This window comes from Periophthalmus magnuspinnatus, chromosome 6 (assembly GCF_009829125.3).
Source record: "Periophthalmus magnuspinnatus isolate fPerMag1 chromosome 6, fPerMag1.2.pri, whole genome shotgun sequence".
In the NCBI taxonomy this organism is placed as follows: Eukaryota; Metazoa; Chordata; class Actinopteri; order Gobiiformes; family Gobiidae; genus Periophthalmus; species Periophthalmus magnuspinnatus.
The window spans coordinates 13804844-13832707 of record NC_047131.1 but is presented as its reverse complement, the minus strand read 5'-3'; the positions used below and the strand labels follow the sequence as shown (position 1 = coordinate 13832707).

Sequence of the window (27864 nt, the reverse complement as noted above, 5' to 3'; positions counted from 1 at the left end):
AAATAAATATCTTTTATTTGACATAGACACAGTCAACAGCACAGCCCAAAACATACATGACATCCTTTTCTCAATTTGTATGAACTGGAATTCCATTTTAAATGTCCTATATTACATACATTTGACTCTTTTGAGCTTTATGCCATGTTATAATGTTACCTCCTCAAAAACAGAGATGGGTTTTGTTTCATTCAAACATTTGAGTAATCCTGTATTATTAGTCTGTCTACATCTCCAAAGCTCAAAATGGTCTGTTCCACCTTGTGATCTCATGAAGCAGTAGTTTTCAAGTTAACAGCTCCTTTTACCTTTTGTTCTGTAGAAATTGGCAATTCCAGGACTGAAATCATCCAAATGATTCTAGTGAAGGTCCTGTATTACCACTTAATGACATCATAAGGTGGAACAGAGTGTTTTCAGTTTGAGAGAACACCACAACCTAACAAAACACAACTCTAGATATGTTTGGGATGAGGAAACATTATAACATAACTCAGAAAATAGCGTAATATGGACCATTTAAAACTCAAAAGCGAATAACAAGATTGAAAATGCATTATGAACGATGTTTACTGATAAATCTATGACAAACCCCACCATTTTAACCATGAATCAAATACATACATAAATATCATATCCGTATCGTACCCTGAGCTGATCCAAACTACCCCACCTCTCTCTCCATCGTATCAGTGGGAAGTACAGCCTCGCGTGCCCATGCTAACTCACAGGCCATAGTGCAGTCTATAAGGCCACCATTTAGGATCTAGGCTCTGCTCCTGGTGCATTGTGGGTAGGAGGCTTGTGATTGGGCCCACAGGTCAGCAGGAGGCGGAGCTGAGGAGGTGGGCTCTTCGGTGCAGGTGTGTAGTTCTTAAAGGTCTAGCTCCACACCAGAGCTTTGGAGTGAGAGGAGTTGAGTTGTACATTTTCATAGCTGTCTCCATTTCCCTGGATACAAAAATACAAAACACTGAGTATTCTTGTGTGCATACTTTTTACTTAAAAAAATATATAACATGATATCATATGGACACTTATAGAAGATATATTGTGCTTGTGTTTGCTATATAGGTATATTAGTTAGTTATATATAGTTAGTTAGTTGTCATTGTTATAATTTGGTCACTTTAAATTGCAATATTGATCTAATTGTGGAGCCCAATGGGAACAGATTACCGCCTGCTCCTTTTAACCTGGTTAAAAGTTCTAAAAAGTCGATTTTGCACAATATGTCTCCTTTAAAGGCGATGTAAAAATGTGAACTTGTTCCCAGAAATTATATGCATCATTTTACATTAACGTGAACTTATTTTAGGAATGGGCAATATATCAGTATCAGTGATATTGGAGGGTTTTCTCAGACATCATATTGTTCATCATTGTCTCCTCAACTGCATGCATGTACTGGAGTCAATACTCAGAATATATAATTTCAGTTTTCTACCCAACATAAACACAATACCTTGGATGCCAGGGCTTTGAGTTTCCCAATGAGTGAGGGTTTGGAGTACAGCACCTCATCCTCCATCTCTCCCTCCGTGTCTCCCTCCATCATGGCGCAGCTGTCTGCTCCGGGCAGCTCACACTCCTTATTGGCCGACATCACCAGACGCGAATACTTGTACTCCAGTCTGAAAGGAATATCAACAATCTACATATAATACCGGAAATCAATATGATTTGAGTTTTATTTATGAATAAAAACACAAAAAACACAACATTATAAAATGCTGTCCATGTGCCATTTTTTCACTTGCATTTGTGAAGCAAATCAGCTAATAAAATTTAATAAAAAAGCTCAGTTAAGCAGCATTTTAAATACACTACTTAATTCAGCGGCTCAAAGGTACAAGTCAAATGCCATCTTCTAACACCACTGTACTATCAGAACTTTCTTTAGTCCGATTTAAAACTATCAAACAACTAAATTCCACCGACAGCCACAGTCCAAACAAGCTGTTAGGAGTGGGCTCTGGAAGACTTAAGGGGAGAGTGAGGGACAAAGGGCTGGGTCTGGAGGACTAAAGAGTACCACAAGTTCATAATTTCCAAACTGAAGTTATACAATTGTATACTTTCACCAGGACACAGTATAATAATACTAAACTTTCACCTCTTGTTCTTTTTCCAAAAGTAGCAGGTGAGGGAGACCAGGAGCAGGGCTGTGAGCGCACCCAGTCCTCCCCCGAGCTGCACCCACATCTCCACACTCTCACAGGGGATGGTCCTCTTCTGAGGCAGCCCTACACCACCCACACACACCCGGGGCTCGCTCCACACAGACACTACCTCCTGGACACAACAGGACATTTAGCCACCTGGATACACAATATTTTTACTAAAAACTTGAATAATATATTTAGTGTGACATTAGGCTACTCTTACTTGAGTAAAAGTTTTGGTTACTCTACTACTACTTCAAATATGATTTAATTTTCTTATTTTTGTGTCTATCCTTTGAAAATACCAGATTGTGTGCATTAGTACATTTTATCCTTCAAGTTACATCAAATTATAAATCAGTTACTTACAATTTAGTAGTAATCTCCTCAAATAATTTTTTACCCATACTGAAGTAATTTCTTAGATCACTACCTCATACTTCTACTTTCATACCTCTCCTTTATTTTCACATATTATATGATATCATATTAACTTCATGGTATGGCATTACCCAATGGTTTGTTTCCTCAAGATCTTTTGCTGCCTTTAAAAGGGGATCTCTTCCCTAATACTTTTATTATAGTTGGACAGAAGAGGAAGGGCATCCAGTGTAAAACCCTATGTAAGCATATAGGCGGTACCTGTTGCCCTCCTTTGCAGGCACCCTCTATCTGGTGGTAGTCGTTGGCAGAGCAGACAGGGCAGGCGGAGGAGCTTTGCCATAAGAAGTTGAAGGTGCAGCCGTCACACGTCCCAGCAGGACACAGACTGTACGAGACAACAGTACAGGGAAATCAAAATCATCATTAACTAGAGATAAACTAGTTCTAAGACAACACTGAACCAGATCTTAACTAAGACTATTTCAGGACAAAACTAGGTCTAAACTAGAACAAAAACACTTCTAAACAAGTACTACTCCAACACTCGGCCAAGAATAAAATCAAGGGTAAACCAAGCCTTTTCCAAAACTAAACCAAGTTAAACAGATGCAATGTCAGGACTGAAACCAGGACTGAAACCAGGACTGAAACCAGGACTGAAACCAGGACTGAAACCAGGACTGAAACCAGGACTGAAACCAGGACTGAAACCAGGACTGAAACCAGGACTGAAACCAGGACTGAACAGACTAAATTCAAAACTATTTCAGGACTAAACCAGAACTATTCTCATAGCTACTGCAAGACTAAACCAGGACTAAAGGAGCTAAAAGACTGCAGTAGTACCTGGGCACAGAGATCTCTCCTTTAGCGCTCTTGTTGGGGTTACAGCGGAGTTGAACCACCACCCTCCGGCCGGCTGCACAGGAGGATGTGGCCTCCGAAGACCTGCGCCAAGAATAAATGAATGAAGGCAACAAAAAACTCTACAAGCCACAAGTACAAAAGTAGCATTAGCAGCACTATTGATGACAGAATAAAATCATGGATCCTCGTTTAGGGTAGGGTACTTTATATTGTGTAACCTGTAGTAGAAGTTGACATCAGGCACTTTGTTGGAGGCCTCTGGGAACAGGTCCGGTCGGGCTGTGATGTCCCCCAGTGTCCTCTCCACTGTGGCTCCTGTCCACCCACACACCCAAGCAAGAGAACAAGTGATTTTTATTGTATTAATCTGAAATAACATACTGTCCCTGTACATTCAACCACTGCTGCATCCCAGTTCTGTTCATTTGCCTCCTCAAAGCCTCAACTTACCACCTGCAAATCCCACCCACTGAAAAAAGAGCCAATAGGAAACATTTGACTCTGTCCTCTTTGTACAGTTGAAACCAGAAGTTAACATACACTATGAGGGAAAAAAGCGTATGTGTCTTTTTATACTGTCCAACATGAAATCAGACTAAACTTTAACCCTTTTAGGTCAATTAGGATTACCAAAATTATTTCAATTTGCTAAATGCCATAATAATGACAGAAATATATATTTTTAGACAATTTTTCATTATTTTCTTCAAAGTCAGACATTTACATACATTTCATTGGTATTTAGTTCCGCTGTCTTTAAACTGTATGACTTGGGTCAAACATTTTGGCTTCTACAAGCTTCTTACATTAGTTGGCAGGAATCTTGTCCCATTTCTCCTGAAAAAGCTGGTGTAATTGAGCCAAATTTGTAGGCCAACTTGCTCATACATGCCTTTTCTGGTCATACATTTTCAGTAGGAATGACATCAAGGCTTTATAATGGCCACTCCAAAACACTGACTTTGTTATTCTTAAGCCACTTTGTAACCAGTTAGGCAGTATGCTTCGGGTTATTGTCCATTTGGAAGAACCATTTGCACTCAAGCTTTAACTTTATAGATGATGTCTTGAGATGCTGCTTCAGTATTTCCACATAATGTTCTTTCCTCATGCCATCTATTTAGTGGGATGATGTTCTCTGGCTTGCAAGCCAAAAAGGGGGACCTTTTTCCTCATTATGGCCAAACAGTTCAATTTTAGTTTCATCAGACCACAGGACATGGCTCCAGAAACTAAGGTCTTTGTCTCCGTGTGCATTTGTAATCTGTCTTTTTTATGTTTCTTTTGGAGTAATGTTTTTTTCCTGGCAGAGTGGCCTTTCAGTCCATGCTGATACAGTACTTGTTTCACTGTCGATAATGACACACTCTCACCAGCTTCAGCCAGCATCTTCACAAGGTTTTTTGCTTTTGTTCTTGGGTTGACATGCACATTTTGGCCCAACACACATTAATCTCTGGGACACAGAACCTGTCTTCTTCATGAAAGGTATGATAGTTGGACATTCCCATGGTATATATTATACTTGCGTATAATTGTTTGAACCGATGAACATGGCACCTTTCCATGATCTTACACAAAGAACCAGTGTGTTTCAGGTGTGCCTTCAAATACATCCACAGGTGTGTCTCTAATGAACTCAAATGTTGTCAACAAACCTATAAGAAGCTTCCAAAGACATGACATCATCATCTGGGTTTTCCCAAGTTGTTTAAAAGCATAGTAATCTTACTGTATGTAAACATCTGACTTTGAAGAAAGTAATGAAAAATTGTCTAAGAAAAAATAATATATTTTTCTCATTATTCTGGCATTTAGCAAATAGAAATAATTTTGGTAATCCTAAAACAGGAAAAGTTTAGCCTGATTTCATGTACAGTGAGAAAAAAAAGCACATGTGTCTTTTTATATAGTATATGTAAACTTCTGGTTTCAACTGTACCTGCAAGTCTCACTCACTACAGGGAGGGGGAGCCAGAATCAAACAGTTGAGACAAATGAACAGAAATGAGACGCTCCCAAGAAGTCTGCATTTCCTCCTGTTCCTACTTTTTGTCACCTGTCCATCATTGTCACTCAGTGTCAGCTACAACTGCCTCTCAACCAATCACCTGCATTCGCTTCCCTTCCTTTTATCTGGTTGAAAAATATAACACTCTTGATGTCCTGTGCTGTAATGTCTGTGGAGAAAATGATTACTTACCGATGAAGGCATCAGCCAGTGTGATGGACTGAGAAGAGAGGGAGGTGTGGAAGCCCCGCCCACTGGCCGGGATGATGGTTGATTGACAGATGAAGGCTTTAACAGAAGTGCTCCCCTCAGGTTTGCCTCCCTGAGACTCGTACAGAGACAGGTCAGTCACGTTGTCTTTGCATTCGGCCAGCTGGGGAGATTCAAGAGAGATTGTTTCATTGATATTGTTAAAATTATTATGTATCAAAAGTGTAACAATATATCAGACCATAAGGAATGTATGGAATGGTTCCTGGATCTAAAAGCATTGTAAAAAAGAGTGGAAACTGCTCAAATCTGAACTTTTTGCAGTGCATGCAGAAAAATTTAAAAGGAAAAAAAACATTTTTTGTTCCTTGATTGCTCCATGCTCGTGCCTCCCACCTGTCCTCCGCACAGGCTGATGTTGAACAGGTGGTAGTACTTGGTTCCTTTGGAGGTGAAGCTGGGGCCGTTCATGAGGACCCCCACTGGCCCCAGGTCCTTCAGCTCGTAGGTCCTGCTCAAGTTTCCCTGAGTGTGGGTGAAGAGGCAGTCACTAAAGCAATGGCTGTGGTCCTAAGGAGAGCACACAAGGCAGAGTCAATGTAACAGGACATTGTAAGGTGCATTATTTTATACACTTTGACATGTTCATTCCTCAGTACTAGGGGTGGGTGATATTAGCAAAAACGTATATCTAGATTTTTGTGCATAGGATTGAGTTAAAATGTGCCTGTAAATGGTGGTTAAGATTCAAGTCAAACACAAAGTCAGAAATAGACCATGGATGGAAGATTACACTAGATGTTTGTTTTGTAGACGATACACTAATTTTGCATATCTATAAAACATCACTTTGCAGTGTTATCCATTTTATGATATGATTTTTCCCACCTCTACTGATTACAACTTGTAAGTACCAGACCAATTTATTGGACCAGAACTGAAGAAGCGGCTTGGTCTTCACTCAAGGAACTTTTTATCCAGTTGACATAAGTCGTAAAAGAAAAATTCATTTCAACTATGGACAAAAGTACTTCAGAGCATTTCTAATTTTATTACACTGCATAGAAAAGCCTTGGTTAGCAACAGTGGTTTGTTTGAAGGAATAATAATAAAATAATACAACCACAATCGGCAATGATGGGCCCGCACCTACGGTGCACTCTGCCCTGCAAGGCCATTACAACTTTTGATACCCCACTCCTCTAGATAATTCACCAAATTTGATCTGATTCTGACAAATGCAAAAGGAGGAGTTTGTAAAGTCTCATCTGTTAAAAACAATTTGTGAGATTTTTTTATTTTCCATTGGAACAACTACGGCAAAACCAAAATGGTCAAAATGGCATGGGTGTCATTTACATTTAATTTTTTGACCTGGGTGTCAAAACTAAATTTTCTTCACAATTTCAGAAATTTCTGAAAAATAAAATAAAAAATCTCCCCATATGAAAGCCAGTTCCATTCTGTAGGGGGCTCTAACATGCCAAATTTAATTCTCTCGCATTGAGTAGGTTCAGGGCATGGAGTTTAACAACCTTCAAATTTGAGGAAAATGTGTCTTTGATAAAATTTCCAATTCATAAAATTTGCTTCCATTTGCACATACATTTTGGGCAAATTACCATGAGACATGTACAAAAAGTTCAAGTTTGAAATTTTAATATCAAGACGATGCTTGTCTCAAGCATACATAACAGAAATCTGCATTTGGCTACAGTTAATGTCAGCCCTGATTAAAAAGTCAATTTAGTACAGTTCTCCCACATACTGGTCTGTTCTTACCATACCTTGTCGCTCTTGCTCCCCGGTCCACAGGGCTTGCAGGCGTCTGGCCCGGGGGTGGCGTGGGGGAGCAGGTAGGTGCTTTGAGGACACTCTGTGCATTGGCTGGTTTCCGGGTGGATGTAGTGGCCGGGAGGACAGGGCACACAGGCTGAGCTGGAGGTAGAGGGCAGAGGACTCAAGGAGCTCAGGGCACAGGCGCGGCACCGTGACGACACTCCGTCTATGGCGTTGCTCACAGTAATGGAGTAGATCCTGGCTACGTCGTTCACAAAGAGACGAGACTGTGGGAGAGTACAACAGGCCTGGGTTAGTCTAGGGCTGAACCAATATAGGCTAAAGCAAGACTAAAGCAGGTTTAACCCAGGACTTACCAACTATTTTTTTTTTAAATTTTAAATAGTTTGCGGTGATCCAAAGTTATTCCTCACTTATCTTCTGCATTCCAAGCATCCCAATTATTCACACCAATGAGTTTATGAGCACATTTCACAACTTTGAGAGACCAGAGTTGAGTTTTGCCAGGACAGTAAAGCTAGCATGCTAACGCCAACTTATTACCAGATAAAATAAATAAATTAATTAATTAATTAAAAAAAACATGCTTTCTAATTAGATGAAGACAGCATGCAGTGAGTTATTTTGACAAATTTTGTTCAAATACAAAAAAATCATGGACAGGCCCTTTAAATAGGGATAAACCACATCCATTCATCCATCTAAACCAGGGGTCGGCAACCTCTAATACCCAAAGAGCAATTTGGACTCAGTTTCCACAGAAAAGTTAACACTGGGAGCCACAAATACATTTTGACATCTAAAATGTCTAATACCTTTAGACTTTGTATAAACAACTATAGTATTTTGAAAAACATCTGCATAAATATTTATTTTACCAGGTTAATGGGACTTCTGGTCCTGAGCGTCTGCAAATCGTGGCTGTATCTTCACAGGAGTGTAAGCTGTCGTCTGTGAGGTGTGAGCAGTGTTTGTTTTTAATATCGTTCCACGAATGACGCTTATTTTGAGCGACAAAAAATGAAAGATAACTATTTTAATATTTCAAGATCACAATAATCTTCAAATTTAGAACTATTTTTTTTTTTTGTAAAGACCTAACACAAATAAAATTCACTTCAATTAAACTTTTCTAATTTATTTTCCCAAGGCACACGGAGCCACAGTAAATGGATGAAAGTGCCACATGCGGCTCCTGAGTTGCAGATCCCTGATCTACACTAGGATAGCTCTAGGAGATTTGTTAAACCAGGAAAAATCAAGGACTAAACTTGGTCAGTCTACTTTAAATCAAAGGGTAAACTATGTCAGGACTAAATCAGGTCTAAATAAGGACTAAATCTTGTGCGAAGAAGTTTAAAACAGGTTTTAAGATAAACCTAAAACTAGGCCCACAACATTTTTTTTTTAATCCTTCCTGCTGGATACTAAGCAGACTAAACTGGGTTTCAACATGATGGACTGCTGTATTTCAAAAATGTTTTGTATGGTAAGCCCTTTTGTTACTTAATATCTTTTTTTCAGATCAAAACTGTTTGTCAACTAGGATTACACTGCTCACTTATTCTGTGTTTTATTGTGAGTGTTTTTGTGCAAATGCTAGAAATAATTCATTAAACATTAAAACATTTTGCACACAGAAGAACACTGAACTCTCAAAAGCAATGTAGGGATGTTACATGTCAAAATGAAAATGCAGAAGTAAACATTTCAGTGAAGTAAGTACTGTTAGTATAGTATTACTCAAGTTCTCGCAAAATGTATGGTCTGATAAAGAAGTAGGAGTACAAGTAAAATCGGCCCAAACCAAAGCTAAGCAAACAGTAGTCTCCAGTATCTGCTCAACACACATGACCCACGACCTGAATGTGTTTGCTTATCAATACGTGGGTTTAAGACCAGCATCTTATCAGTCCCATTCAAACACAGTGTAGTTCTAGGAGTGGTAGTGGGTCCGGCCCCGGGCTTCAAACCGAGCCCAATGGAGCTCTGACGCACATGTCATCAGTTTAGCCTTTACCGGCTAGGTGCTGTGCCCTCATTGAGCATGTACAGTAATGCTCTTCTCCCACACCAGTAGAGCTCTTGTGTATTGTCCATATCTGGTCAAACAGAGCCAAAGTGGGCAAGAGCAGAGCTATAGTGGGCTGTGTTCACGAGGGATGGGGTTGAATACAGGAGGGGCGGGGCTTACCTCAGAGGGCTGGTTGGTCCTCTGAAAGGCCCAGGTGTAGGACACTGATGCATTCTGGTTCATCACGTGGGAGTAGGTCCGTCTGTTCTGGGTTTTGGACCAGGACTCCACCACCGTCGTACTTTTACGATTTATGTCCTAAAAACAGGTAGAAACAGAAAAAAATGGAATAATATCATAAGAATAGAATAAATGTGCTTTAGAATTTGATTTGTTTATTCTTTCTTTAACCAGGACAGTCCCACTGAGATTTGGAATCTTTTTCAGTGAAGTCCTGGCCCCAGAGGGGAGGAGCCTGTTGTATACGCTTTTAGTGGTAGGGCAAACCAGCGCATTCGGAGGAAACCTACGCAGGCATGGGGAGAACATGCAAACTCCACACAGAAAAGCCCCACACCACCCAGGAGTCGAACCCAGGACCTTCTTGCAGTGAGAACTGCTGGGCTACTGTTACATTTCATGTTTCTTGATGAAATTTCAATGTACACAATGCCCTTTACTGATTTAGTTTTCCTTTACAAATATGAGCAAAGTAGGAAGTTTGAACTCTTTGGAATTTTGGGGATCATCGCTGACATTGATATTATGGAGATTTGAAAATGCACATAACCTGTAAATCGGTCTCTATGATCCGTGTTTTAATCCTTACTACACAACATGTTATTGTTGATGTCCTTCAGACTTCTCCTCACCATCATGAAGTAGAGCTCACAGTCGGCGGTGCACTGCGTCTCAAACTCAAATGTGATGCGGCCGTACTCTGAGGACGACTGCCCCGACATGGACGTAGGAAGTCTGCAGCACAATCAATGGAACAATTATTAATTACTACAGATCTTTACATAAAAATGATGTTGCTATTGACCCTTGTCGGTACATATACCCCATTAAGAAGTCTAGAGATTTATAAATAAGCAAAATAATAAAAACGACTTGCTAAATCTGCAAGAGCCTCTTGCTGAATTAGCCCAAATTATCATAAGCAATACTTTTTACTGCATATTTAAAGACTCGGTACCAGATTTTTTGCCATATATTTGAAAAAAAGGTTTCATGCCCCAGTACAGATATATTGTAAAAACAGCTCTTGAGCTCTAGTTTTACCGTGAAGCTTTACCAACCTCTAAAAGTTGTAAAAAGAGCTTATAAATGCATTGCAGTGAATAATAGTGTTTAACTGTTTAAAATGAACTAGTTCCGTTTGTGTTTTAAGACAGTAAAAATCAGGTCGAGCACCTTTAATTGTGATACAGATCTAAAAGTATTGCTCCAAGCCTTATTACAAAAGGTACAATGAATCTGTCAAGGCTATGACATCCATCTGACTCACTGTGTTTACCACTGGTCTATGGCCCTCCACATGGAATATGCTGCCTCCGAATAAAAAAATAAATAAAAAAAATTTGGAGAGCCCCGTGTATCAAGCCTTTTCGTTAATATCGAAATTGAGCATTGTCAAAAGAAAAAGCTTTAAACAGCCCATATTATGTTATTTTCTGATCTATGTAATAATGTCGTTTCCTCCTTAAAAACATATCCAGAGTTGTGTTTTGTTTCATTCACACCTGTTCAACTCACAAACCCTGCATATTTAGGCTGAGAATAGGAATACTATTTCTATAATGAGAGGACACAGAGAAGGGATGTGATGAGGATCTGTCAGGCACACTGGTGCGCCCAAGAAAAGGCTTTAGTCGCACCAGGCAAAATTTTAGGCAGATGTGCACCCAATTTGGTCACTCTAAAGCTCTGAAAGCATTTTGAGCTTTGGAGATGTAAACAGACTAATGATAATAATAATGCAAGATTACTCAAGCATGTGTGAATGAAACAGCTCACAAGAGTCAATTTTGCATGATGTAGGACCATTAAGTCGTTCAGTTTATAAACACAGCAGCCCCATGACCCAGCAGCACACAGGGCGCTGAACTCACTTGAAGCCTGGAATGCGGATGTTGAGGAGCAAATAGTCATTGTCCGAAGCTCCAGCCCCACTTTGGACATACTCCCCGGCCGTCTCCCAGCCTGACACATGACACACACATTAGTGTTTCATAGTTCCTAGTTTCCAAACCTTAAAGCCCCACCATGTAACATTTTTGCCAAAAAATAGAAGCATGTTTTTTGGGGTTTTTTGCACTGAAAAACATAGAAAAACATGCATCTTTACTGTGAGTAGGCTTGTCCCCGTGAACCTGACTCCTCCTGCTTATTTCCATGGAAATGTTGATCTTTTGTCTATAATATTTCCCTTCAACAGGAATGTTACCAAATATGGTTTTAACTTTATATTTCAATGGAATCATGCAGGTAATGTGCCATCTTCAAAAAGTTACATAATGTCGCTTTAACCTAAACCTTGACCTGTTTTAACACATATCTGAACTTTAAATCATGTTGTTGATCTAATAATACGATAAACAAGGATCAGGAGGACCTGATTTTTGTCACGGGAGGAAGGTCACGATGATGCAAGTGGTAGTAGTTTTCAGTGTTTCAGCACATTTACTCCTACTAAAGCAGGGGTCATTCATTGTGTGTGTGGGGGTGTGTGTGTGTGTGTGTGTGTAGGTGGGGGTGTGTGTGGGGGTGTGTAGGTGTGTGTAGGGGTGTGTAGGTGTGTCTATATATATAATATACACACACACACATACACATCGAACATTATCATCATCTATATTTTCTTCAGTGATATATTTAAATGTGTTATTGTGACAGGCCTAAATAGCCATGCACACACATATACTGTCAGCTCAAAGCTCAGAGGTAAACCACATGAGTCATACATGACCTCCTCACGCACCGTTCATCAGGTCGCACTTAGAGTTGCCCACGTTGAAACAGGTGGACTTCATGTTTGGAGGCAGGACATTCCACCATTTAAACTCGTACCCCGGGGTGGGCTCTGTGCCTGCGGGACACTTTGCACACGCTGGGGAAAAAAAATAAAAAGTTAATTCTGCTAGACATTTTTTCTAGTCAGGTCCCGGTCCTGGTGTAGCCCTAGTTTAAAACTGGTTTGGCCAGCACTGGTTAACTCCTCCTTTAACACAGATTTAACTCTGGTTTAGCCTTGGATTGGTCCTGATTTAGGCATGATTTTAGAGCTGGTTTAGATCTCTTTTAAACCAGTATATAGCCCTGGTTTAGGGCCTTTTTCATATATTTTTTTTTTTACATTTTCTGTCAAGTGGACTGTCCAGTTGATTTAATTTCATCTTTTGCCATAAACCCTGCATATTTAGGCCGAGTTCTTCTCTCAATCAGAAAGCACTCCACAGTGGAGTTCACGTTCACTAAAGTCATTTTGATCATTTCAGCCTTGGAATTCTCTGCTGACCTAAGGTAAACCTACTTGGATAACCAAGTATCCAAGTAGGTTTTTGATGAGTCAAAGTTGCTTAATATAGGCTCTTGAAGCCAAATAGAAGTAGAACAGTAACACAAATGTCTGCCAGTAGCTTACGCTTCATCCCATCCGAGTAGGTCCCCGAGGGGCAGGGGGAGCAGGTGGCTGTGTCGTTGTTATAGAAACCGGGGTTACATGGTGGGCAAGGCTCACGCTCTCCACCAGGGGGCAGACTCACCGCTCCAGGAACATCATCCAGGCAGATCTTTGGCTCCATCCACTTATACACCACCTGGGTCTGAAGAGGAGGCACAAAGGGAAGTTTTGTCAGTTAAAACAGAGGAAGTATTACAACTAAAATGGCAGACAGGCTGTACCTTTCCTTCGTGATCGCAGGCTGTGTGGAGCTGAAAGTAGTCCTTTTTGGAACAAGGAAGTCTGGTTTTGCACTTGGATGATCCCTCAGCTATAAATAAATAAACAATGACATATTTTAAAATGAACTGTTTATAAAAAAAAAAAAAAAATATATATATATATATATATATATATATATATATATATATATTATTATTATTATTATTATTATTATTATTATTATTATTATTATTATTATTTCTGATCATCTGTGTCCCCTACATATCAACAAATATAGATTTTACTGATAAACAAATGTTATGTTGATTTAATCTTAATTACAAAAAGATGGGACATGACGGTGAAGTTGTTTATGTTGTAATTTGGATTTCAATATTGAAACTGGCAACCCAAGTGAGAAATTCACGTGAGGCTCCTTCTGCCTTCTGATTGGATCTGAGCTTTCAAGGCATGGCCTGTCCGTATACTGAGAATGAGAATATACTCAGGAAAACTTGTGTGTCCTCTACCTGCAGGTTAAGGCACTGGCCAGGCAGGTTGCAATAGTAATACTTTTTACTGACCTTATAACTGAGAACATAGTATAGTGTTTTGTTTTGTTTTATATTTTTTTGGGTTAATCGTTACTTGGGACTACCTTTTCCATGCTGTTTTCAAATTTTTTACCTGGTTTAATCTTAATTTCGGTTTGGGTTGGGTTTAGATTTGGTGGTATTCTGAAAGCCATTTTTTTCAGGCAAACAAACATTCTACTTTCTTTTACAATGGAACATAATAACATCCATGGTGACATCAATGTGGCCATACTAACAGAAACAAGACCACCACCACTTCTGCCCAAAAAGGAGTGGGAAGAAGAAAATGTATTTAATCCTGTCCCCACCTTCTAAACGAACATAATTAGCTTCCTTTTGTGACATTTTACATCAAACCATATAGATTATTTACATGGGAGGACAATATGTAACATTTCTCTCTTGGTAAGCTAACTAGCATCATATTGCAATAATAAAAAACAACAATGGTAAGGAAATGAAACATACCAGCAATGGTAATGGATAGCAAAAAGAAGTAATGGTAACAAGCTTAAACCAGCACTGCAGAAGAAGCACTGTTATAATATTAAGACCTGCCTCTACATATAATGTGACCAGACTATATTTTTATATAACTAGTTAACTTGAATTTATTGATATTTTGGCATTGCTCGAAATGTGTATCCAGACTGTTCCAGAGTTTTACACCACATATAGACACACAAAAACTAGTTTGAACATTGGGCGATTTGAAATTTCCATACCCTCTTAAATCATTTTGAAAAAACATTGTAAATTACTCCATAGTAAATTGTTGAATGTAAAATATTATACATATTTTTTTAAAGCAAGGTCAGGAATTGTTAGGAGTTTATTATTTCTGTAATATAATCAACGGATTAACTGTGCATTGGTAGGTGTGTCCCACACTTCGATACAATATGTGAAGTGAACAGTATAATGTACAAAGTGCATTTTTATCATGGTAATGTTTCACATACGCGGTGGTTTTGATCTTTATGCCGGTGGTGACCACATTGTTTATGTGAGAGTATCGTACAGTTGCTCTCTGAGAGCAGGCACCTCCCGATTAAGGAATCAAGTGAGTTTTTTATCTCTTTGATTTCCTCCGCCATTGTCACTCGTGTCACTGGCATGACATATCAGTAGACAGAGGTACCTGCATAGTGGGTGGTGGTGTTACAGGGGGTGCAGGAGCTGGCCCCGTGCCCAGAGAAGGTGTCCCGTGGGCAGGCTTCACAGGCAGAAGACCCTGGGACTCGGCTGAAGGTCCCAGGTTTACAGGGGAAGCACTCTGAGGTATAGGCCACTCCTAAAGGAAGACACCACATTGCGTACTTTAGTATAACGTTATCTATGTGTATGCTGTGTTGTATATGCAGTATAAACCAGACCTTCAATTTGGATGTTCTTCAGAAACACTGGTTTGACCACCTTGCTGCCCATCACCACTCCACCCGTCCTCCAGTACAAGATATTGGTGCCAGATTTCAGGTTCACCTAAAAGTTTAGGACATATAAATGTAGTAAGACTTGTAGTTCTGCAAAATAGCCTGGCGTGTGTCCTGCAGCACCAAGCCTGGCAGTGGCACAGTGGCATAAAAGAGATTCCTGGATTGAAGGATCCGAGTATCTCTATTATGCCTGTGGGGCCAATCAAAGACTCGACGGCCTCTGGGCTGTGGATCTGTCAGCAGCAGAGGAACAGGCGGCTTCAGGAAGTGAGCTCCATAAATAGGCTGGAAAAATCAGGATTTCTCTCCAAGTATAATATTTCCTCCCATTCTCTTCTCTTCCAAATCAAAAGGGGCAAATAGTGGGAAGTGACACTTCTGCTCTATTGTGTGAGACACACAGATTTTACCATGTGAGACGCCCAGGCCTTACCGTGTGAGACGCCCATTCTCCGTGGCTGGTGAGCTTGAGCCATTTGGTGTCGGCCGTTTGGTCCATTTCCTGACACTGGTCGTTCTGGATCTACAACACAGTCATACATTCAGCACACATAACAACCAACATCACAATAAATACTAGCACGATAATTTCCAACCACAGATTTTTGTCAGATGCCGTTTCTTTTGCGATGGGCCACCCACATTACACTGACTAGTGTGGACAACGGGATGAACTGCACTTTTTAGAAGGTGTAAATGCATTACCCACTTAAAACCCTAGAGAGTTCATATAATCTATTCAATTTCTACAATGCTTTAGTGTTGTCATGATAATTCAATTTCTATTTTGAGTTCAATAATAAGAAAAAGGCTTGATACCCAACACCTATATTGATAACGCAATGATAATAAAAACACAGGTCGTTTTCAACACAAAATAATCAGACTTTCTTTATATCACCATGTGGTCTTATCATAGACTGTATATATAACATAGCATAACCTGCTAGCTCCCCAAATAGGAAGTGCGCTTCCTATTTCCATTGAATCCAGTTCACTTTCTATTGATAAATCATTGCCCGCTGTTGTCAGGCTAGTCATTTTGGTCTTGAAATGTATTAACCCACACTACATCGTCCTGATGTTTTTACTTCTCCGTTTTGTAATAAGAAACATCTGGCTACAATCAAGTCTGCGTGATGTCATTTAGTAATTGAAATTGCAGTGGTCACTGGAGGGGGCACACACAAGCTGCAAATTGCACAAAAATTGACAAAAAATTACTAAGAACAGTAGATAAAGCTCTTAAAAAACCATATACACAATTTTACTAGCGAAAATATGCTGATATAGTTTTTAATTCCTCTTTAAAAGATGCCACTATATCAGTAAAGGTGATGGTAAGAGAACTCACAAAGAACTGGAAGAGCAGGTTGCGGTCAGGATACTGGTACTCAAAGCTGACTGAGCCCTGTTTCTTTAGGTGAACGGCGTAGATCAGAGACACTGTGCACTCATCTCTGCTAGACTCCAGGTACGTCCCCTGTGGCAGCCATACGGAACTGCAGGGATAAATGACATGGTGTACTGTATTTTGCGAACTGTAAGTCACACTTTTTTTTATAGTTTGGCCAAGGGTGCGACTTATACTCAGACACGACTTTTATGTAAAATTATTAAAATATATAATTTCACATCTTTATTACTATCACACTGACAACCGGGCGAGGGCATGGCTTGTGTACCAGTACGACAGCCACGCAGAAACGGTGCTTCCGGAGTTGACAAAGTTCAGAAGTGAAACCACAAATGAAGAATTCAATGAATTTAGTGATATGGAGTGAAATCGAGACTAAACTTGTTTTTTAAGCTTGTTTTTTATGCTTTAGTCATCTGATTAATATCTTACGTTAACATACCAGATACTTATTCAGTTTGTTGTATATGCTTCATGTAGTTGAATAAACAGAAATGTGTTACGTTAGCGTGTTGTATTTTATCATCATTATTATTATTATTATAACTTGCCTTTAAAAGATAAAATGTCTGTTCTTGGTCTCAGATTTTGTAAAATAAATTTCCTAAAAAAATGCCACTTATAGTCCAGTGCTTATATATGTATATATACTTATGTTTTTTCCTTCATTATGCATTTTTTCATTAGTGCGACTTAAACTGCTGAAACATTATTTTTGTGGAAACAGTATAAGAATTATGGTTAACTATCACAGAGCTGATTAGCCCCAGCAAGCTTCACAGGTCTCATATTAAGATTGTTGAGCACTTTGGTCATGTTAAACGGACCATCAACATGTTTGTACCTGTTGCAGCTGAGGTTGTCGGCCACGTGTGTGCTGCTGTCCCCAGAGGAGGCCACACTGCTGAAGCCTGCGGGCAGACTGTCCCACTGGTCGAACCTCACCCCACTGCCCAGTGAGAAGCTTCCGGCCGCACAGGGCGTACACTCCTGAGCCGACATCTCCAGAAATTGCCCCGCCTGGCATGAGAATGCTGTGTATACACACACACACACACTTATAACAATGCATTCTGCCCATAATGGAGTATGGTTAGCAAACATATGGAAAATCAGATACTAGTATCGAAATTACATGCTCATTTGAACAAGTATCAACATTAAAGTCACAGGACAATGAACCTTTCCAGAACAGCTTTACAATAATCTTGAGCTGTATCAGAACAAGTATAAGACCACACAGACTATTATATGGCCATGGGCCACTGTGGAACCTACCTGGACGGCAGATTTAAGCCCCTGTGGTAATATACAAGAAAGTACTGCAATTTAATGTGAAAAATCAAGAGTACGTTTTATTATTATCATGGTTTTGGAATCGGTATTGAGTACCGAGTCTATTCCTCAGTATCGAAATCGAAAAATGTTAGTATTGTGACAACACGATATTGCAGACTAACCAACTCTACTTACTTCATTCTCCATTTTATTTTTCTTAAATTAGTGATATGAGTAGTATTTGATAGTGTTTCATAGTCATTTTGGTGCAAATGAAAAAAAATGTTGCTGCACACTAGCAAGATCGACAGCTATCCAACTTACAGTGCATCCGGAAAGTATTCACAGCGCTTCATTTTTTCCACTTTTGTCATGTTACAGACTCATTCCAAATTGTATTAAATTCATCTCTTACCTCAAAATTCTACACACAATACCCAGTAACTAAGAAATCAAATTTACATAGGTATTCACAGCCTTTGAGTAAGTAAACCTAGTTTACCCCAACAGTACATAAGCCACTCAAAATCCCCTCTGTAAATTTAAACCTGGCTCCATCTATGTGCCAGATACAGTCAATTTTTACACCTTTTTTTTTTTTTTTTAGAAAAATATGAACAAACTTGTATTATATTTATTTCTTACCTTTATATACATTAACTACAGAACAAGTTTCAAATTTATAAGTCTACATTTAAGATTTATTCCTATTCCCCTGCAGTGTCTCACCTTAAATGATTGATTGTTTCAATCTCAGGCCAAAAGCCAGGTAATCAAATTCTTTTTTTCCATCCATCCATTTTAAATAAAACATGTGCAATTACCGTAATTGTAGTTCATAAAGACTGCAGTGTCTAACACTGCAGTCTTTATGAATATTTATCACATTCATTTTATATTTATCCCAATTTTAACCCCAATGACCCATGGTGAGGAGAAAGTTGTGACCCCAGTGTCCAAATGGCTCTGTAAATAAGTGCACTAGAATCTGCTAAAGAGTCCAGAACTACAGAGCGAGTGAGGGGTTAGGGATTATATGGTGGACATTTGGATTCAGCCAAACTCAGGAAGATCATGTTAACTCCAAATGGAAAGGTCCAATCCTGAAATCCAAACCAAGACCTTCTACCTGTGAAGCAAAAATGTCAACCACCGTGCCAATGTGCATACAGCATCTGTCGAGGACTGTTAAAGGGGACATATTTTGTCAAATTTACTTTAATATTTAATGAGTAATCCTGTATTTTCCAGATATTGAGGCTTGAGTGCTCAGAAAATGTCAGTACTGGAGGAAGACCCAGCACCTTTAAGAGTTGAGCTTACAACCCATCATGTAATATTAGCAGTGTTGTGCTTAGACTTACTGCACTCAGTGCCTTTGACAGGGTTGGGCAGTCCGGAGCAGGAGCCTGGACTCTGGGGGATGGCCACTCTCCAGCGCACCCCCGTACTGTCACATTCGGTGTACTCGTAGTAGTAGTCCCCCTGGAGACACAACAACACGTTGTCATTGTGATGAAGACAAGCACACAGCCAATCAGAAACAGAGATGGGTCAATACACAGACTGTTTAACACGATTCACCATTAGAATTACAATAGCGGGACTACCGGTCGTAATTCAAACATGGTGAATGCATAAAAACATTGCTACCTGTCCATAAGTTGTGTTAGGCCCATATGATCAAACCCTGAGGGGAAAAGAGAAGATAAAGGCAATACTGGTGGCCTTGATGATGACAAGAGGAAAAAACAAAAAAAAATCTATTTGTACCACTGAGTTAAACACAGACAAAAGCGAGGAACAAGCTAAGCAAAGATCAGAGCTGGCGGGGCGGAGGCTGGTGTGTTAATAAAGGACTCCCCAAAAGAGCACACGAGACAAGAAAATGTCAGATTTGTCTTGCAGTCTTGCAGGTGATAAGATTTCTGTCGGGAAACCATGGAAAACCTTAAAGACATGAGAAAAGAAAAGAAATAAGAAAGGCTAACGACAGGGTAGACAAAGTAGAAAGACGTATCGGGAGCGCAAAATAACGTGTCCAGTGCATCGAGGGGGCGACATGTGAGTTAATAGAACAACAACTTTTGCCCTCAGCATGGACAGAGCCCCCAGACCGGTGGGTCCTCATCCCCCAAAGATGTCCCCCCACGATTGATTATTGTGAAGCTCTCAAACTACAAGAGCAAAGAAGAAATAATCAAGAAGGCATGGGAGCAGAGGGGTTTCCTGTATGAGGAGCAGCAGGTTTATGTGGACCATGATTATGCACCTGAAGTAATGACGAAAAGAAAGGAATACACTAAAGCAAAGAGGGTGTTGAAAGAGAAAAAAAAACAAAACTATTTCAAACACCTTTTCTGGCAAAACTGTTATCTATGAAGAAGAGACACGCATGTACAGTACAGCAACAGAAAGACATGGTTGTGAGAAGATTCCAAGTGTGCATTGTCAAGCCTGCGGAGGATCCGATAGAGAGGATTTTGCGTCAGATGTGGTGCTCCACACAGGAAGCAGACGGGCCGGATCAGGTGTCATCTCTGAGATACAAGCAGAAACTGAAAGGGGTCAACTACAAGAAAAGCAGGGAGAAGGACCAGGGAGGGAGCTACTAGAACAAGAGTCTAGAATAACCAATAAGGTGACTGATGTAAAATGATGTTGCTACTGGTATCTCAGGGTACAATCTATGCACATGAACAAGTGAGAGTTTTTTTGTTTAGCATTAGTCAGGGGTGCTTTTGTTGTTGTCTTCCCAACATAACAAAGGGGAAAAAAACTTGGCGGACTGAACAGGGCCAAAAGTGGCCAGGAGGGCCCCCCACCTGCTGGGGCTAAGGGTTATCCCTTAGAGCTGGGAGTTTAATCTAAAAAAAAGGTTAAGTCTTGCCCTCATGTTTGGAAGTCCTGACAACGTGTTTGCCAAATTTTTTTGTTTTAAGTATTGGCCTGGAAGTTCTTTATTTGCAGCACAGGGGGTGGAACAATTAAAATCGTACAAAATGGCGTTAATGAAAAGTCAACTTATAGTTTCTTATAATGTAAATGGTCTCCTCAATCCGATAAAGAGGAGTAAAGTATTGAGCAAGATGAAGAAAGAGTTCCTACAGGAGACACACATGACTGATCAAGAGCATGAAAAATTTAAGAGAAACAGATATAACCAGGAATTTTCATGCTGCTACAATGCAGGGCATAGAAGAGGGGTGTGTGTATATTGATATCCAACAGAGTTGGAATTGAAAGTTTCTAATTATGACCACATAATATCCAATATAAAAACAGATGTATCTAGATGGAATTTAGTCCCTTTTCTAAGTTTGGCATCAAGAGATAAAGATAAAGATGAATATTCTGCCTCAGTTACTATACATATTTCAGAATCTTCCACTTGAGGTTACAGATAGACTTTAAAGAGTGGGACAAAATGACATCTAAATACATATAGCAAGGAGCAAGGTCACATATTAAATATAGAACCACCAACAGAAGCTTTAATGTGTGATGTGCAACTACAGGCAAACTGGAAACAAAAGGTTAACTCTTGGCTGTGAGTGTCTCTATCGATCATAAAAAAGCATAATCTAATAGAACAGTGCAGATTTTTTAGATGACTTGCATATGACACTGAATTTGAGCCAAACTAATTGGATGGCACATTTAGAATATGGAAAAATGGATTGGGAGATAATTAAAAGAGGAGATGTGATGAGCTTTCAGAAGTTAAAAGATTTGTACAGGATTTTCACAGATACCTGCAGCTAAGACATTATCTAGGGCAAGAAGTAAAAAATGTGAATTTCAATATAGTGCAGACAGATATTCAGAAAATTGTCCTAGATGCTTCTAAATCAGAGTTAAGTAGTAAAGTTATTTCAAAATTGTACACAGCATTAGAGGATCTAAAAGTGGACACCACAGAATATGTTAAGGAAAAATGGGCGAGGGAAGCAAACATTAAAATTTTAGGAGAGGATTGGGAACAAGTAAGTGAAGATCAGAGGAAAACCACCAGCTCTTTGTTTTGGAGGGAGTATGGATGGAAGAATATAATGTGATTTTTCCAAACTCCGGCACAGACACAGTATGCAGACACAAAATGTTGGAGGTCTTGTGGTGCCAGTAAAGCAGATCACTTCCACATCTTTCGGGTTTGCCCCTCAATAATCCAGTATTGGATTAACATAAAAAATGTCATAGATGAAGTATTGAATATTAAAATTCCCTAAAGTTTTGAAATTTTGAAATGAATCATTAAAAAAATTTAAAAATGACAAGAATTATGCTATTGGCTAGTAAAAAGGCAATCACCAGAAGATGGGGAACAGATCTGGTGCCTAGGGTGGAAGAATGGGTAGATGTTACGCTTAATATCTATAATATGGAGAAAGTGACTGTATCTGTTAGGTTGGAAGTGGACAAATTTAGTAAGATTTGGAAAAAGTGGCTACATTACATTGGACAATGTAGATCAGACTTTGTATAGGACTGATTGTGGATGCTCAAGCAGTCTAGAATTTTTTTTCCATTTATTTATTTTTTTCCCTTGCCTTGTACAAGTGCACCTTGGTGAGAGATCAAATGACAGGATTTTTACCCCCTGGTTCGATCCTACAGTGTTTTTTGTTTTGTTCCTCTGTTTGGGTTTCTTTTTAAAAATCTATGTTATAAAACCTTGTATAAATACAACTGCTGCATTGAAGATGGGCATCTCTGGAAACAATGGCATTATAAATGTTGCGGTCACGGTGTTCTGTGGAGGTGTACCCTTTGTAAATAAAATACAAAAAAAAAATAAATAAATAAATTACAATAGTGGAAAAAACACAAAAGAAATAACTGGTAGTCCTGGTTTAGTCCTAGATCAGTCCTGATTAAGACCTGGTTTAGTCTTTGCTTAGTCCTGGCTGACGTGATTTGACTTGATAAATCTGGTTTAGTCCCAGTTTTCATATGATAGTGTCCTGCTTCATCTTTAGTCCTGACACCGGGTTCAGTCCTAGTTTAGTCCTAGTTTAGTCCTAGTTTAGTCCTAGTTTATTTGTATGTGGTATTCCAAAATAAAATAGACCATATTTTCACTCTAATACTGAATCTACTACAGGTGACACAGGACACTTCAGTCTACAATGGCTTGCTCAGGCCATTCACTAGTGTTATCTCCTGAGCCGCTCCTGAATATGGCACATTCCATCTCCATGGTACTATTCCATGGGGCAGGGGGAGGTGCACTAACCAGGAAGAGCTCCAACCCAGTCACACTTAATCACATTAAAATCTAAATCTAATCTAAAAAAAAAAAACAAGTATTAGGAAACATGGCAGAATATAGAAGTTCGGCCCTGGTTCGGCCCTGGTTCGGCCCTGGTTCGGCCCTGGTTCGGCCCTGGTTCGGCCCCGGTTCGGCCCCTGGTTCGGCCCCTGGTTCGGCCCCTGGTTCGGCCCTGGTTCGGCCCTGGTTCGGCCCTGGTTCGGCCCTGGTCACGGTTTGCTGATATACTTTAACATGTGTTGATTTAAATTTGGGAAAAATAATATTGAAATTTTAAACTGTAGAATCTTGATTTTTACAAAGAACAGAATTTGACTAAATTAAGTCACAAGTCATTTAACTTTGTTGTTTTCTTTTCCTTCCAATGTGGATACTGCATTAGGTCAATCTTTTAATCTTTTTCAAGTTTTGACAATGGTAAAAAATAGAAATGAAAACAAAATTTTGGGTCCAGATGATTGACAGCTGACATGACAGCAGATGGACTGGAGTTGACAGCTCTCAGTTGTGTGGCGCCTGGGGTCATGTGACAATTCTGATAACGACAAGCTCCAACTACACGGAGCCACCAACTGTTTCACCACAAGAGTTGTGATTCGCTATAATTACTATGTATAATATATAATATATAATATTTAATTATTATTCAAAATGATCCTCTGATAACATAGTAGCAGCATCTATAGTGCAGTATTAAGATCAAAATTCATCAATTATAAGAAGTAAGGCTGAACGATTTGGGTAAAATATCCAAGTGATATTTTTTTGGCAAGCATTACGATTAAATTTGTGGTTTTTGTTTTTTATGTAGAATAAGACAGGAAATTTTGTTGGTTGTGAAGGAAATAATAAACTGCAGCCTTTGTTCGATCAAAGTTAAACCAAGTCTAACCCACGACAGGGGTTTTTCAGCGTTAAACTAACACTAAGTTAGGTAAGTTAAATAAACATAGTTAATTTCTTGTTTGTATGCTGTACATTTGGTATATTAAAATAAATCAGTCCATCAATACTGAAATCTTGCTAGCAGGAAGTCGACACATGACTGGCTGTAAACCAGGAAGAAGATTGGTTATGCCTGAATGAAGAGGTTTATTTGCATCTCACTCATGTGTAAGTAAGACTAGTTCATTCAACACAAATTTTAGTCCACTAACCAAACATGTGAAGAAGCATTGGCTTTACTCCAAGCTCCTCGTCCTCCTCCCCAGAACCACCTTGCAGAAACTCAACACAAATCCTTGCATCTAGCTCATTTAAAGTCAACATCAACTTAAGAGCTTTTAAACATGTTATAACTGTTCTATTATCATTAGTATATTTAAAGTTATTTTTTCATTGATTCATGCATGTTTGAGTAATCCAGTATTATCCAGAAACTTTGTGTTGATCGTTCAGAAAATTTAAGTTTTCTGTTGACTCCAGGAAATACTGTATTTTCAGCACTATAAGGCGCATCGGAATATAAGGCGCAGCTTCAATGAATGGCCTATTTTTTTTTAAATTTCATATATAAGGCGCACAGAATATAAACTACTGTAGTAGCTGGGGTTGTGTTATGCATCCACGAGATGGAGCTGCGCTAAAAGGAATGTCAACAAATCAGAGTCAGTAAGTCAGTCAAACTTATTAATAGAATAAAAAAAAAACGTTCTGAAAACTTTGTTCACTCACAAAGCAAGTTAATGCATTCACAATATAGTAACTCTTGAAATAGTGCAACGCAATAACAATAACTCAACGTTGTTCAAATGTTAATGTCCATATTCACAATATCTCCCAGCCTTGTTTAGTTGTAAACATGTGAAAGAAACACGTAAAGCTCACTTTTTCAGTTCATTCCTCATTCACGAATCCGTCAAATTCTTCTTCTTCAGTGTGAGTTGAACAGTTGGTCGAGCTCATTCAAAGTGCCCGATTCTGTCTCGTCAAAATCGCCATTATCCGTGTCGCTGTTGTTGTCTGGCAGTTCAGTGACAATTCCTGCCTTTGTGAAAGCTCGGACCACAGGCAGATTGTGGCGTATGTCGCCCGGCGCTGCTTCCCCGTCTCCCCGTTATCCCTATAGTGTCGGATCCTATCGTCGGCGATAGAGCGCGGTTGCGGACTTTCCAGCAGCGTAACTCCGCAACCAGTCGTGCTGTCATGTAAATTCAAACGGCGTCTCAAAGCGGAGACATGGGGCTATCTAAATATTTTACCGTCATTACGGTAATCTGCCTCTGTTGTCCCTCGAAGGTGACAAATGAGTTTTTGATCATCGTATTTTTTATCTGAACACATACCAAAACACCTTTTTATAACAAAGACAGTGGCATTATTTAAAAAAAAAAAAAAAAAAAAAAAAAAGAATAAACTATTTCTGATTTTGAAACAATAATACACTTAATTTATAAATAATCTCTCAGTCTAGAAGCCTTCAATCAGCATATTTCTACCTTTATTTGGTTAAAAATGTGTTTTAAAAATCTAAATTCAGTACAGAAATAATTGTTTTACAACTAAAATTAAATTACATAAATGAAAATGAAGTCAGTGGTCTCATTTCAATTACCAAGTTGTCTTAGATCCAATTTGAGGTTTTGAACAAAATATTACATTTACATTACATATGAAAGTTTATTGATAAGTACTAGAAAAAGCATAATGTCTTTAAGTCACCCCAATTTGACAGAAAGCTGAATTACATGTACAAATGAGGTCAAACCAATCCTAAACCCCTCTCCCTTTAAATATGCCATAGCTGTGTGAAATGTGCGCTTGGTGCCAGTCCTGCCCTTATCTGGGCCTGAGAGGCTAAGGAGGTGTTACACTGAGCCTGACCAGAGGAAGGAAAGACCAAAGCAGACAGGAACCCGATAACACCCTCCACAGTCAAGTTCAACACTCCTCAGGGCACTGCTCACAATGCAGCCTGCAAACTCTTCACTGAAATCTAGGTTTTTGTTTATGGTATTTGTTGCATCAATTCAGTCCAGCTGCAGTCCTATTTTAAACCTGGATCACCAGTGATTTAGTCCCAATTTAGTCCTGTTTAGTCTTGATTTAATCCTACGGTTTAGTCCATGTAGGCCTTGGTCAAGTCCAGGTTGAGTCCTGATTAAATCCTGATTTAGTTTTAGCCATGTTTAAGTACAGTTACCAATTCAGTTCTAGTCAATTTTTGGTTACATTTTTGCTCGGTTTTAATCCGGATGTAATAATAGTAATAATGGCTTACACTTGTGCAACACTATAGTCATTATTCATTCATTTCCACACTTGGTTAGCTACTATTGTAGCCACAGCTGCCCTGGGGCAGACTGACGGAAGCGACACACACCACTTTCATACTAGGGAATGTGGGTGAAGTGTCTTGCCGTTACGACAGAACTTGGTCCGAGCAGGACTCGATCCTCCAACCTTCGGGTTGGGGGACCAACACCCTAACCACTGAGCCACTGTCGCCCATGTAGTCCAGATATAGTCCAGATATAGTCCAGATATAGTCCAGATATAGTCCAGATATAGTCCAGATATAGTCCAGATATAGTCCAGATATAGTCCTGTTTTAAACCTGGTTCAACACTGATTTAGTCCCAGTTTAGTCCTTGGTTGAGTCCTGGTTTATTTTTAGCCCAATTCAAGTCCAGTTCTAGAGTGTGTTCCCACTTGCACATAGACCACAATAAGACTGGGACTAAACTTGGAACTAAATTCGGACTAGACCAGGACTAAACCAAAACTAGATTTGGACCAAACCAAGCCTACATCAGAACTGAACTGGGCTCAAACCTGGACCAAACCATCAAGTGTATAGTCCAGATTTAACCCTGCCTTAGACCTGGTTCAGCACTGCTTTACTCCTGATTTAGTCTTGGTTAAATCGATTTTCTTATAGGGTTTAGTCCTTGTAAGCCTTGGTTAAGTCCTGGTTTGGTTTTTAGTTTCTTGGTTAAATCCAGCTCTAGCACAGATTTAGTCCAGATTTGAGTCTTACACCTTAGATAAGGTTCAACACTGGTTTAATCTTGATTTTGTTCTGGTTTAGAACTATTTTGGCCCTTCCCTTGAGGCTAAATATTTGCTTTTGGTAACTGATAAGCTACAATACAACTCAATTCTTCTTTGTCAGTACCTGAAAACATCCGTATATCAGAAAACTCGACCATTACAACCCTGACGCACTGCCATTTTCGTATATTACGCACAAATGGTAAATGCGTAAACGTTCATTTGGCTAATTCCGCGTTGATCCAGTGTAGCATCTTACCTCGGTGCATTGGCGCTGCCCGCTGGCCCCGAGGTTCAGGAGGTAGCAGAGGATGAGGAGGGCGAGGGACCGCATTTTGAACCATGGACAGCCAAACGATTACGCACGGTCTTTAGAGACTGTAGATTGTGTACTGTGAACGGAGACAGAAGCCGGGCGGTGAAGCACAAAAGACGGCTGTCCACACGGTGTCTCCTCGGCAGATTGTGATTCTCCGAGCCACCTGCGATTATCCTTAGGAGCGCTCCTTGCTCCTCCACGCGCAGGCGCAGTCAA

At 39.5% G+C, this 27864-nt stretch overlaps 1 protein-coding gene across 1 annotated transcript; it reads right to left on the bottom strand.

Moving 5' to 3' along the window:
* elapor2a (endosome-lysosome associated apoptosis and autophagy regulator family member 2a) lies at nt 1–27844 on the bottom strand. Its single transcript, XM_033967766.2, has 22 exons — nt 27589–27844; nt 19429–19549; nt 17631–17820; nt 16724–16871; nt 15803–15892; nt 15310–15415; nt 15075–15227; nt 13358–13446; nt 13098–13278; nt 12435–12563; nt 11566–11656; nt 10324–10426; nt 9632–9769; nt 7425–7703; nt 6034–6207; nt 5620–5800; nt 3635–3731; nt 3396–3497; nt 2808–2934; nt 2117–2295; nt 1466–1634; nt 1–951 (listed from the first exon to the last, which is right to left on the bottom strand). The coding sequence occupies exons 1-22, from the start codon at nt 27661–27663 to the stop codon at nt 883–885; spliced, it is 2991 nt and encodes a 996-aa protein (XP_033823657.1). The 5' UTR covers nt 27664–27844; the 3' UTR covers nt 1–882.
* Between the last annotated feature and the right edge of the window lie 20 nt (nt 27845–27864).